At 39.2% G+C, this 13,460-nt stretch overlaps 1 protein-coding gene across 5 annotated transcripts in view; it reads right to left on the bottom strand.

The window, feature by feature from the left end:
* The window catches only part of LOC106068052 (serine/arginine repetitive matrix protein 2-like), a 138,954-nt gene that overhangs the window by 61,702 nt on the left and 63,792 nt on the right, over window positions 1-13,460 (bottom strand). For 3 of the 5 annotated variants that reach the window (XM_056006825.1, XM_056006826.1, XM_056006824.1), the window contains one exon: window positions 32-156. In XM_056006825.1, coding sequence (XP_055862800.1) covers window positions 32-156 — 125 coding nt within the window. Of the gene's footprint in view, window positions 1-31; window positions 157-2,964; window positions 3,529-11,199; window positions 11,442-13,460 lie in introns of those variants that run through there. The other 2 variants (XM_056006827.1, XM_056006828.1) reach the window with 2 other exon arrangements.

Here is a 13,460-nt window from a genome sequence, read left to right on the forward strand (position 1 = left end):
CATCCCAGCCAGCCCAAAAGACTTGACTGACCTGTCTCTCTCCAATGCAGCTGTATGGTGGTAGTGTTCAGGTGGTAGCAGCGATGGTCGACGTCTTGGCAGCGGCAGGTACTCATTGTTGGGCACTCGCTCCCGGAAGTCACGTGACTGCTCCGCCTGAGGACAATAAGAGCGATTGAAAACAGTTTGTAAAAAAAAACAAGATTGAGATGATTTCTATGAACTCTAGCACAACTTCCGCATTACTATACTTTGTATTGGATTAGGGCATGTATTGTAGGTAAAGCAATACAAAGTCCAAAGTGCCCTAGAGTAGACTCTTATGTCACCGAGTAAAGACGCTTTGGACGACAGGAAGAGATTCAAAATAAAAGAGGCCAGTGTTTCATTACACTATAATACACTAACATTAAGTTTATTTATTTAGAAATGGATGTAATATGCACTAGAAAACATACTCAAATAATGTGTTTTTAGTCATTCTTCAACCGTTTTCACCCGAAGATACATATACAATGTACAAGGCATAGGATATTCCCCTTTCATTTGTTTGGCTATGAGGCCTTGATGAGGAAGCCACCAGAACGCCTCCATATATGGGTTACAATAGAGACATGATATTTTAAAGACACATGTACAATGTACAGGGCATAGGATATTCCCCTTTCATTTGTTTGGCTATGAGGCCTTGATGAGGAAGCCACCAGAACGCCTCCATATATGGGTTACAATAGAGACATGATATTTTAAAGACACATGTACAATGTACAGGGCATAGGATATTCCCCTTTCATTTGTTTGGCTATGAGGCCTTGATGAGGAAGCCACCAGAACGCCTCCATATATGGGTTACAATAGAGACATGATATTTTAAAGACACATGTACAATGTACAGGGCATAGGATATTCCCCTTTCATTTGTTTGGCTATGAGGCCTTGATGAGGAAGCCACCAGAACGCCTCCATATATGGGTTACAATAGAGACATGATATTTTAAAGACACATGTACAATGTACAGGGCATAGGATATTCCCCTTTCATTTGTTTGGCTATGAGGCCTTGATGAGGAAGCCACCAGAACGCCTCCATATATGGGTTACAATAGAGACATGATATTTTAAAGACACATGTACAATGTACAGGGCATAGGATATTCCCCTTTCATTTGTTTGGCTATGAGGCCTTGATGAGGAAGCCACCAGAACGCCTCCATATATGGGTTACAATAGAGACATGATATTTTAAAGACACATGTACAATGTACAGGGCATAGGATATTCCTCTTTCATTTGTTTGGCTATGAGGCCTTGATGAGGAAGCCACCAGAACGCCTCCATATATGGGTTACAATAGAGACATGATATTTTAAAGACACATGTACAATGTACAGGGCATAGGATATTCCCCTTTCATTTGTTTGGCTATGAGGCCTTGATGAGGAAGCCACCAGAACGCCTCCATATATGGGTTACAATAAAGACATGATATTTTAAAGAAATGAAGCTTGAGGCTACACTAACGCTAGCCTTAGGTCAACACAAAGTCATAGGAAACCTTGACGTGTGGATATCACAAGTCGGAGCACAACTGTCCTTACAAAATATACATACAAGACAAGACAGACTATGATCCTATACAGAGCCCTTGAAAATGTTTGTCGTCTGCCTGAATTGAAGTTTTTTTTTTTAAATGCAGACCCAAGAGCTCGACTAAAAGATATTCACACTCCCTCGTATGTCTGTTAAAAAGCTGCCTAAGAATCTTGTAATTAAAAATGTGTAGAAAATGTCACCGCCTCAAAGTTGGTGCCACAATTTGTAACCCCTACTACCCATATTTAGGGAACTCGTACAAAACTACACGTCTGCTCAGTCTCGCGTCTCTTGCTTGTCTCCCTTCTCTTCAACTTTCACACATATATATATATATATATTTATTGGCTTTGAATTACGAAACTTTTATCATAAACACACAGATACACTTTATAACAAACTTATTTCATACAGATCTAAAAAGTTCATTGTATTTTAAACGATCACTACAGAACAAAGAGTCTCTGAGTGTGATGTATCACTAGTCAACAGGCCAACAGAAAAGATTCTCAATCAGAAAATGTTTAGTCAAGGCAGTAAAACATTTCTGTTTGTTTTGACAAGTGAGACCTATGTACACATTCTCTAGACCAGGGATTTTAGCCTCACATTCTCGAAATTAGAGATTCCATCTTCATATTTTGTGTACACATTCTCTAAATTAGAGATCCCATCTTCATATTTTGTGTACACATTCTCTAAACCAGAGATATTTAAGCCTCACATTTTGTGTACACATTCTCTTAATCAGAGATTCCATCTTCACGTTTTGTGTACACATTCTCTAAATTAGAGATTTAAGCCTCACATTTTGTGTACACATTCTCTAAAACCAGAGATTTAAGCCTCACATTGTGTGTACACATTCTCTAAATTAGAGATTCCATCTTCATATTTTGTGTACACATTCTCTAAACCAGAGAGATTTAAGCCTCACATTTTGTGTACACATTCTCTAAACCAGAGATTCCATCTTCACATTTTGTGTACACATTCTCTACCACAGAGATTGCAGTCTCACATTTTAAGTGCACATTTTCTAAACATGAGAATCAGTTTTAACAAATATGATTTAAAAAAAAAAAAAAAAAAAAAAAAACCAACTAAAACAGATTTAAAAAATCTAGATTTAACAAAAAAAAGGAAATACATGGAAGTTTTGTTTTTTTCTGGGGTAAAAGTATCTGTGTAAAGTGTAAAAAACCAACTAAAACAGATTTAAAAAATCTAGATTTAACAAAAAAAAAGGAAATACATGGAAGTTTTGTTTTTTTCTGGGGTAAAAGTATCTATGACAGATCTGCACTTCCAAGTCTCTCACTCAAACACGTCCACTATACTAAGAGTAAGACAAAAAAACAGTGTATGTACCTACAAGGACCCTGTCAGCCTCGCAAATTTTCCTCATAAAATTGCCCATGTAGAAGTGCCGGCCATGTAGAGATCCAATAGCAAGACATGCTCAACTAAAGCCAGGAGACTGTCACATCCAACAGCAAGACATGCTCAACTAAAGCCAGGAGACTGCCACATCCACATGGAAAGAACGGCTTAGCAAAACGGCAACCAAAGTAACACAGCTGCTTAGTCTATCCACAGGAAATAATGTTTAATCCAACACTTAGCGAACATGAGAAAACCAATTCACACACATTGAGACTGCTAGCTGAGAACTGAATGACCACAACTTAGACGGAGTCGCTCTATATCACTTTTGTCTTCAAAAGAAAGAAAAACCTTTCAAAACGATAAAACCTAGATTCCCTGTATTACAGCTTTCATTGATTGTCCGAAATTAATTGCTAAACACAAGAAGAAAACAACTTGAAGCTAATCTGTAGATCAATACACAATCAAAACGTTCATTCACTTATATACACATTACCGCCAGACAACTTGAACAGTTATTTTAATAAACAACATAAATACAGCCTTGGCCTGAGGGGAGCCAAGGATTTGGGGTCAATGCGATCTGGAGGAAATAAATTAGACGCGATCTGGCTAAATAAAAAAAAAAAAGACTGCATATAGATACGAAATAGAGTCGAGACCAACACAAGCAAATCAATTTATTTGAAACAGCTCTCAAGACTTGTTCTTCTATGACCACGTCTAGACTCGAGGCTTCCAAATACAGTCATCTTGACGGCAGAAAATTAAAAGAGATACGTTAACCTCTATGTCAACAGGAAATTGAAAAACCTATTACTTTGATACACTGATGAATATACAGCCCTATGCTGAACAATAAATGTATATGCATTATTTTCTTCGCAGACCTTAGTGACAGACCAGAGCACCACTCATTTACCATTTTAAAAAAATGTTTCACAGAAATATTTTCAGGTCAAATCACTTTGACATTTCTCATACGACTAGTCTATAAGTATGTAGACTTCTAAGATTACATAGAACAAAAGCTGTGACACCAGGCGGTCAGGCAGTGTGACATTTATCCAACACCGAGTTCCTTGTAACTTAAGAGAGCAGCGGCTGGCGACATGACACGATGAGTTAGCTACAGTCAACACCGAGACTTAAATACATCGGTGCACTTGCCAGTGTAGGCCAGGCATTAGTGGACACAAATACACCATGAGTTAGCTACAGTCAACACCGAGACTTAAATACATCGGTGCACTTGCCAGTGTAGGCCAGTCATTAGTGGACACAAATACACTATGAGCTAGCTACAGTCAACACCGAGACTTAGATCTAATACATCAGTGCACTTGCCAGCGTAGGCCAGGCATTAGTGGACACATACAACGAAGCCACCTAGTCTGCATAACAAGGAAGCTATGAGTTCGAATCCCGATGTCGACCAGGAACGTAAAAAATAAATTACAAAGCTTGTATCAACTCACTCAGTCTACGTGAAACATGCACGCTATTTCTCCCACTTCCCATTCTCGGATCAAGTTGAAATTGTGCACAATTATTTTATTGTCGATGACAACATATCCAGTTGGAATTCAGACGTGAGTAAATTTTCTTTAGCTTTAGAAAAGTCAGAATGAAACCCTTCTCTCAGAGTCTCCCCTCCCCAACTGGTCTACAAAAAGAGATTGGACCATAGTGCGCTCAGTCTCCCCACCCCAACTGGTCTACAAAAAGAGATTGGACCATAGTGCGCTCAGAGTATCCCCACCCCAACTGGTCTACAAAAAGAGATTGGACCATAGTGCGCTCAGTCTCCCCACCCCAACTGGTCTACAAAAAGAGATTTTACCAAGTGCGCTGAGAAAGCTAAAAGCATGAAAGTTGAGAAAAACAAAACAATTAAATAAAAATATTTCCAATCGCACAAATTAATCATTGTTAGTCTAGATGTATTTAAAAAAATCAATGACATGACCGATCCAAAATAATTGATGCCACTTCACTCAATATAAGGGAGGTTTGAAACAAAACAAAAAGTGTTGTATTATTTAAATATTTAACTTGATTTAACTCTATTGGACATTGTCCTACAAGGCGGAAAAACACTAAATGGCTCCCTTAAGGGTGTATCTGGTGTACGGACAAAAGGAAGTGATAATACGTTCTGTTCTTTAAAAAGGTGTATGGGTTTTATTGTGTGTGTGTGCAGCTTTTAGCACCACAGAGAATTAAATGTTTTTAAGTTCTAGCACTAAGTCATTTCAATATGGAAGAAGCTGTAGTTTCTCACCCTACGACTTAACTTAAAACCAAATGGGCAACTAACAAGCAACAATACAGGAGATTTGACACGAACATTAACGGCCACGCTTGAAGATACTGTTACAATTCAAGCGCAATTCTTTTCTTTTAGTTGGCAACAGTGATTTAGCGTCCTTGACATTGTTGAGTTCGTCGTGAAAAATCTCCAATAGAAGACAGGCGCAGACAACGAAAATTGACCCTCGGTGGACAACGGCTGTGTCTGCACAAGTTGTGGCAAAATATGTAGGTCGCAACTGGGTTTGAAATACTGCACTCATCCTGAATCTTCCGAATCGAAGACAATGCCAATATATAATTTGCCCCACAAGATTGGAGACATGAAATTGGATAAGTAACTCAGTGACAAAAAAAAAAAACGATGGCTATACCTGACGCGGTGGCTAGCATAAGACAAATAAAACTATGCATCCAACACACAAAGTAAATCCCATTAACTACTTCCAGACTGTGAAGAGTTCTATTGCAAAGCGCAGCACAAATACAGTTCTATCTATTTACATTACACAAAAGATATCCGAGATTATATATAATTGTATATTTGGAAATACCACCTTGCAGCGGCGTCACCGGGTGACAGCAATAGAAGGGGGAAAAAAAACAAGGAAAATAGTTTTAAAATTCTTTTTATGAAATAACAAAGCTTATCGAACTCCGCACTTCTCTCTAAATAATGTAGACGTTATTTCCCTTATTCGACATCAAACAAAATAATTAATTATTAATAATTAATTGACTAATTTTTTTTTTAAATCGATTCGTCCGTATAATGCATAATTGTTTAAAATTTCATCCTGATCCGAGAATGGGTGTGGAAGAAGTAATGTGAACAATTATATAAGGGGATCAAACCCAACATATTAAGTCATATCTGTTAATACTGAAGGATTAATTTCCCTAGTCGGTGCGAAATCAAATAAATAATTACCAGTAGTTAATTGACTATTTTTTTTTAATTCATGTCTTGTCTATGCCAATGAATATTTGTGCAAAGTTACAACTTGATGCGAGAATAAGTGTAGGAGAAATAACGTTACACTTTTTACCAGACAGACAGGGTAGACAGACAGACAGAATTGATACAAGCTTTGTAAAAAAAAGAGAGGGAACAGAAATCAAAGGTAGAATGGGTAGAAGAGATAGAAGTAAGAGTGGGGGAAACACACAGGATCAGAAAAAGAGTTTCCTACTATGGTATAATGGTTTCGGCCCTCGCCTTAAACCCCGACGCCGCCCTTGAGGTTATAACAGCGCCCATTCACACGGTGAAGCATTAGTGTATATCTCTCATTACAGTTAATAACCTCACGATATCACTGACTTTTAAACTGAGGTCTCACAGAGAGTTAAAGAACATTCTTTAGTCTCTTTTTTTTTTTTTTTATAAACCTCTCAGAAGGAGTCTCATCGCGTGACACGATGAACCCCTTAGGGCTAGCTGGTGGGGCATGCTCTAACAAAAAGAACCAGAACCTCTAACGGTAAGCCTCTTAGACATAAGCAGTGAATCAAAGAGTCAAAGTTCAGAATTCATTCAAAATCGACATTGCACTTAATTCACTTGTCGAGTTGAAGCCCCTGACGCAGAACAAAAAAAAAAGTCACCCACACGAGAGCGCTCAGGGCGCCACAGGTCACAAAATGAATACACTCCATGTTTAATAACCAGAACGTCTCAAAAGCGGATAACGCGGGCGCGCGTGTGTGTGCGTGCGTTTGGGGAGGGGAGGTCAACATCGCATAATATAATTATCTCATGTTTCATTTTGTTCACGCGAAGAAAGGAACATTGAACTGTTACACATGCATCATAATCAAACTGGGGATTATTTTAATTGCTCTAAACTTCACATAGCTGTTTCGACTGTGCCCCGAGCAGCCAGAAACTAGCAGGGGCGATCACCTTAATTCGTAGTTTAACATAAGGATTCATATGATTGTGGCAGCCCAAGAACCACAGTTCCTGTAAAAAGCAAAGTCCCCCTTTCAGACCTTGTGGTCTATAGGGCAGATGATGCAAAGGTCATCTTGTTTCTGTGGCCCACGATTACCAAGGGTGTCATGTGGCCAGCACAACGACCAACCGCCTTTACTTTTCCCCAACTAATGTCAGGCACCCATTAGAGATGGGTGGACTCAGAGGCGCCCGAAGATCCCGAAATTAAAAATCCCAGTCTTCACCAGGATTCGAACCCCGGTCCCCGGTTCGGAAGCCAAGCGCCTTACCGCTCAGCCACCGCGTGTTTAAATCCAAATTCCCAATCACTCAAATTTGGCGAAGTTCAATAACAGGACGCCGAGTAAGATTTCCCGATACTGTTTGGGGGGGGGGGGGTTCACAATCTATTGACATCATTTTGAGGGGGGCAAACAAATAAATGAAATTGTGGCCCCGGTGGCGATTCATCATTGTGACAGATGATGTCTATTTGTAATCCTGGTGGAGACTTGCTGTAGATTATGTCTACTTCATAGAAATACGTGTATAATAAGATTTAATCGAAGTCCTTACATTGATGGAAGCTTTTATCTATTGAAATTATGCATTCATTATTTTTTTTTACAAGCCCATAAACAATTTTGTAAAAAGTTATTCTAGAAAATGAAATAAAAAGTTTGCATTTAGTAGTTCTGCCGGACACATTGATTTATCGAATTTAATAATGACGATGTCTTCGTGTCCTAAGATAAAGGCCAGGATGAGTGCAGTGTTTCACATGACTATGCAAACCCAGTTGCGACCTGCATATTTTTCCATACCTGATGCAGACAAAGCCGTCGTCCACTACGGGTCTATTCGATTTATCTGTTCGTCTTTAGCGCCTGTCTTCAACAAGTGCTTTACTTTAGCGCTCAAATATGCTTCAGCGCCTGTCTTCAACAAGTGCTTTACTTTAGCTCTCAAATATGCTTCAGCGCCTGTCTTCAACAAGTGCTTTACTTTAGCTCTCAAATATGCTTTAGCGCCTGTCTTCAACAAGTGCTTTACTGTAGATCTCAAATATGCGCGAAATATTACTTTTACAAATATTTTTTTTAATTGTCTACATCTAGAATGTCGTGACAGTGTCATAAAAAAAAGTGCAATAACCCGACTAAGTGTCTGTGAGACAGGTACTTACTGTCTAGATAGGTTATCTGACAAAGTCAAGTACGATAGGTAGATATACGGGACTTGAAAGTAGTGCACAATTTAAGGCCTTTCTTGGAATATATTTATTCAAATCAAATTTACGCACGCGCACACACACACACACAAAACAACTATGTTTGAGCAAAAATAATTAGTACCACTAACATAGTTTTCATAAGAAAATAGTTACGCTGAACTATGTTTGCCTAAAATTCTAGTTACACTGAACTATTTTTTTTCTTAAAAACCTCTCTATGCTGAACTTTCATAAAAACCTAGTTACAGTGAACTATTTTACATAAAAAAAAAACAAGATACACCGAACTATCTTTCATTAAAAAAAAAACAAACTCGTTACGCTGAACAATATTTCATATTTAAAAAAAACCTAGTTACACTAGAATACAAAACTAAAACCCAAGTTCTATTGATCGGAGACATCTTTGTCTAGACAAAAGATATCGAGTTTGACCTAAGATAACCAAACACTCAGGCAACACACAGTAACAGACGTATAAAAAAAGTTACTATATATATATATATATATATATATATATTTATTTATTTATAAACCTGCTCGATAAAACTAGATTGAGTTCCATTTATTGAAACTGGAATATACAAACTTTCACTATTATCAAACCTAGTTCCCTTAAATGTACACAACCATTTAACATTTAGTATGAACTCACGAAGTGTAAAATGACCACCACAGATAATCTTTACCCCATAAATAGACCGGATAACACTAATTTTTTGTTTGTTTACACCAGTGATTCCCAAAGTGGTCTATATAGACCCCCAGGGGTCTACAAAGACTTCCAGGGGGTCTACGAAATTAAAAAAATAAATTGGGGGTCTATGAGAGGTCCACGGGGGTCTACGATAATAGATTTCATTTAAAGCAGATCATTTTAATTTTTACATTCATTTAATGTAATTATTTTATACAGTAATATATGATTTTTATCTTGGTAAATCATTTAAATATATATCCTGCTAATCAAACCAAAGAATTGTCTCAATACTTATTTAAAAATTTTAATTTTGTCTACATGTAACAAATGTTTAACAAAAAGAAATGTACACTGTCCAGCGTTGATTATTTAAAACTGAGATTCATTCCTTCCTTGTCAAACAAGCGGTTGCCTAAGTGACTTTTTTAAAATAATGATACCAAACCAATGGCTAGAGGATCATCTGAGACAATGTCACCCTGACAAAATAGATAAAGATTTAAAAATTTTCTAGCACTCAAAGAAAAAGTTAAGAATAGACCCACACAATCTCACTTCAACATCATATATATATATAGAGAAGATGTTGGTTTGTGAGCGTCTTCCAATATCTCTTTACTTATAGCAAAATACGGAAACATAGGTAAAACATTGATTTTACCAGCCGTTGTAGTTGTGAAAACTGTTTTACACACACCTACATCTGATATTATTAAAAGAATTTCTTTAAGCAAAAATACAGTTCAAGGGCACATCGGTGGCATGAGTTATCAAATTAAAAGCTTCTTATGTGATTCTTTGCAAAGGAAATATATACAGTTTGGGATCAGTTTGGAACCAGTGGCATCACAGGCTCTGATGGGGTGTAGCGCTGTGTGCTGTAAACTGCCAAGGGGTCGCCAGCTCCTTATTTTTCCTCAGGGTTGACCCACGACAGCTTTCCGATGTTTGGGAATAGTTGCAAGGCAGCAGATTTTTAAATTAAGTTTTCCTTCTGCTATGTGGCTAATGAGCTCTTCCTGCTTGAAGCCTACTGGCTAAGGCGCCAGTTACTTGCCTTCGCCCCTTCTCCTTTAGTGAAAACAGTTCGGCGGACACGTGAAAGATACACGAGAAACTCTTTGCGAAAACTTTTACAATGATACTTAAAACAAATTAAATAATATTTATTGTTTGAATGTCTTCTTCATAGAATGTATGAAACATGACATCCATAGGAACAGATGATAAGCCTGGGAAAAAAAACCTTTCCAGTGTGTTTGATGATTCCAGCAATACATATTTAATTGGTTAAATTTGAATTTTATCAATAAAAATGAGTTATTATTTAATACTTTATATGCATTTAAATTGCATTTTCACTCTTCAAATCACTAAAATTATAAATTAGTTTTAAAATAAATTGCAAAAAAAAAAATGAATATAAGTTAAGCAAGGGGTCTACCAAAAAGCAGAAAACATGGCAAGGGGTCTACAAGACAATAAAGTTTGGGAACCACTGGTTTACACCTTGTTAAATTTAAAATAAATATATGTATATTCACACTTACGAAAGTTTTTTTTTTTAAAGAAATATTTTAATTTCGATTGACAGTCCATAACCGTCGCACAGTTACAACAATATTTGTAAACATTGCACAATAATCAACGGCCATTTCCTATTTGTAACAACCTTTTTTAACTTGTTTTAAAAGTGGTGTATACTTATATGCATAAAATAAATGGATGTTTATATATTTTATAAACTCAATGTTAACTTATTGAAGACAAAAATCAGCCGTTGTATTTGCTTTGAGCACGACACAAGCGATTGTGAAATCCAATTTTCGTCAATAAAAACGTATCAAACGAACAGAAAAACAGCGCAAACACAATAACGGACTCAAAAAAAAAAAAAAATTCATTCGATGATACAGTGACATACTGATTTACTATTTAGACCTGAAAAGTTGCGTTACATGCTGGCACAGATATACATGACACAATTCCAAGGGTGTGGCAGAGGCTATAATAAATCTAGTTATCCATTACACAATGATCCAGTGGATGATAGATGCCATGAACAGATACAGATATCCCTCACACAAAGATGATACTGATGATATTCATCAGCTACGGTAGAAACATCATTAAGTGATATTCTGACTTAGTGAACTGTGACTGAGTGCCATTCAAACCAGAAGATTACAAACAAACAAAAAAAGTTGACACCGAACTCTTCACCACCACAGAGTAATACGATCCAAGGAAAGTAACAACAACAAAAAAAAATATATCCGCTGTGAACTTTAAACCGGAATAAATTTAAAATGGTAATGCTAAAATAAGGCTGTAGCAAGCGTTGCAGTACCACGGCCCGTTTAAAGCCGGGACTGCGCAAGTAAGAGACTAGTTGGTTAAGTAGGAAAAATGATTTCAGTAGAAGGAAGGGGGGGGGGGGAGGGTGCTTAAATCGTATCTCCTCTACAGGTAGTGGTGTGAGTCTTGGACCAAACAGCTAGCTCTACAGCTTACTGGTAATCAAGGGACTGTCTTACCAAACGCCAGCAGTACCGCCCACCAAGTCCCACCATTCATCAATCCCAAGAGTTCGCGCGTGTGTGTTTGGATGGGTGGGGGGGGGGGACTGGGGGGGGGGACAAAGTCATAGACCACAAGTACACCTTAAGTTCATTCACAACGTGGGGGGTGTTTGAGAGAGAGAGAGAGGGAGAGAGAGGAGAGAGAGAGAGAGAGAGAGAGAGAGAGCACCAATTAAAGCATTGGGCTAACACGAAGTGATCAAAGCAAAAATTAAAAAAAAGAATCATAATCAGATGACTCCTCCCATTTTTTTTTTGTGTTCACTGTACGATCCAAATGTCTGACAATTGAAGGCTCGCCACCCAACTCTTTCCCTTGTCACAGAGAAATATGGATGGAGACAGAAACAGAGACAGGACATAAATAGAAAGAAAGAACGCACAGACCCTAGACTAGATTGGGGAGGGGGGGGGGGGCATGGGGCTCGAGAAATGTGTCTGGTGAGACAACAAAAAAAAAAGTATCCCCAGACCAGAGGAGTATCCCCAGACCAGAGGAGTATCACCCGACCAGAGGAGTATCACCAGACCAGAGGAGTAATCACGGAACAGAGGAGTATCACCCGACCAGAGGAGTATCACCAGACCAGAGGAGTATCACCAGAACAGAGGAGTATCACCAGACCAGAGGAGTATCACCAGAACAGAGGAGTATCCCCAGACCGGAGGAGTATCACCAGAACAGAGGAGTATCACCAGACCAGAGGAGTATCACCAGAACAGAGGAGTATCACCCGACCAGAGGAGTATCACCAGACCAGAGGAGTATCACCAGAACAGAGGAGTATCACCAGACCAGAGGAGTATCACCAGAACAGAGGAGTATCCCCAGACCGGAGGAGTATCACCAGAACAGAGGAGTTTCACCAGACCAGAGGAGTATCACCAGAACAGAGGAGTATCCCCAGACCGGAGGAGTATCCCCAGACCAGAGGAGTATCACCCGACCAGAGGAGTATCACCAGACCAGAGGAGTATCACCAGACCAGAGGAGTATCACCAGAACAGAGGAGTATCCCCAGACCGGAGGAGTATCACCAGAACAGAGGAGTATCACCAGAACAGAGGAGTATCACCAGACCAGAGGAGTATCCCCAGACCGGAGGAGTATCACCAGAACAGAGGAGTATCACCAGACCAGAGGAGTATCACCAGAACAGAGGAGTATCACCCGACCAGAGGAGTATCACCAGACCAGAGGAGTATCCCCAGACCAGAGGAGTATCACCCGACCAGAGGAGTATCACCAGACCAGAGGAGTACCACCAGAACAGAGGAGTATCACCAGACCAGAGGAGTATCACCAGAACAGAGGAGTATCCCCAGACCGGAGGAGTATCACCAGAACAGAGGAGTATCACCAGAACAGAGGAGTATCACCAGACCAGAGGAGTATCACCAGAACAGAGGAGTATCCCCAGACCGGAGGAGTATCCCCAGACAGGAGGAGTATCACCAGACCAGAGGAGTATCACCAGACCAGAGAGGGTATCCCCAGACCAGAGAGGGTATCCCCAGACCAGAGGAGTATCACCAGACCAGAGGAGTATCACCAGACCAGAGGAGTATCACCAGACAAGAGTAGTGTCACCAGACCGGAGGAGTATCACCAGACCGGAGGAGTATCACCAGACCGGAGGAGTATCACCAGACCGGAGGAGTATCCCCAGACCGGAGGAGTATCACCAGACCAGAGGAGTACCACCAGAA

Source organism: Biomphalaria glabrata, chromosome 12 (assembly GCF_947242115.1).
Source record: "Biomphalaria glabrata chromosome 12, xgBioGlab47.1, whole genome shotgun sequence".
Classification (NCBI taxonomy): Eukaryota; Metazoa; Mollusca; class Gastropoda; family Planorbidae; genus Biomphalaria; species Biomphalaria glabrata.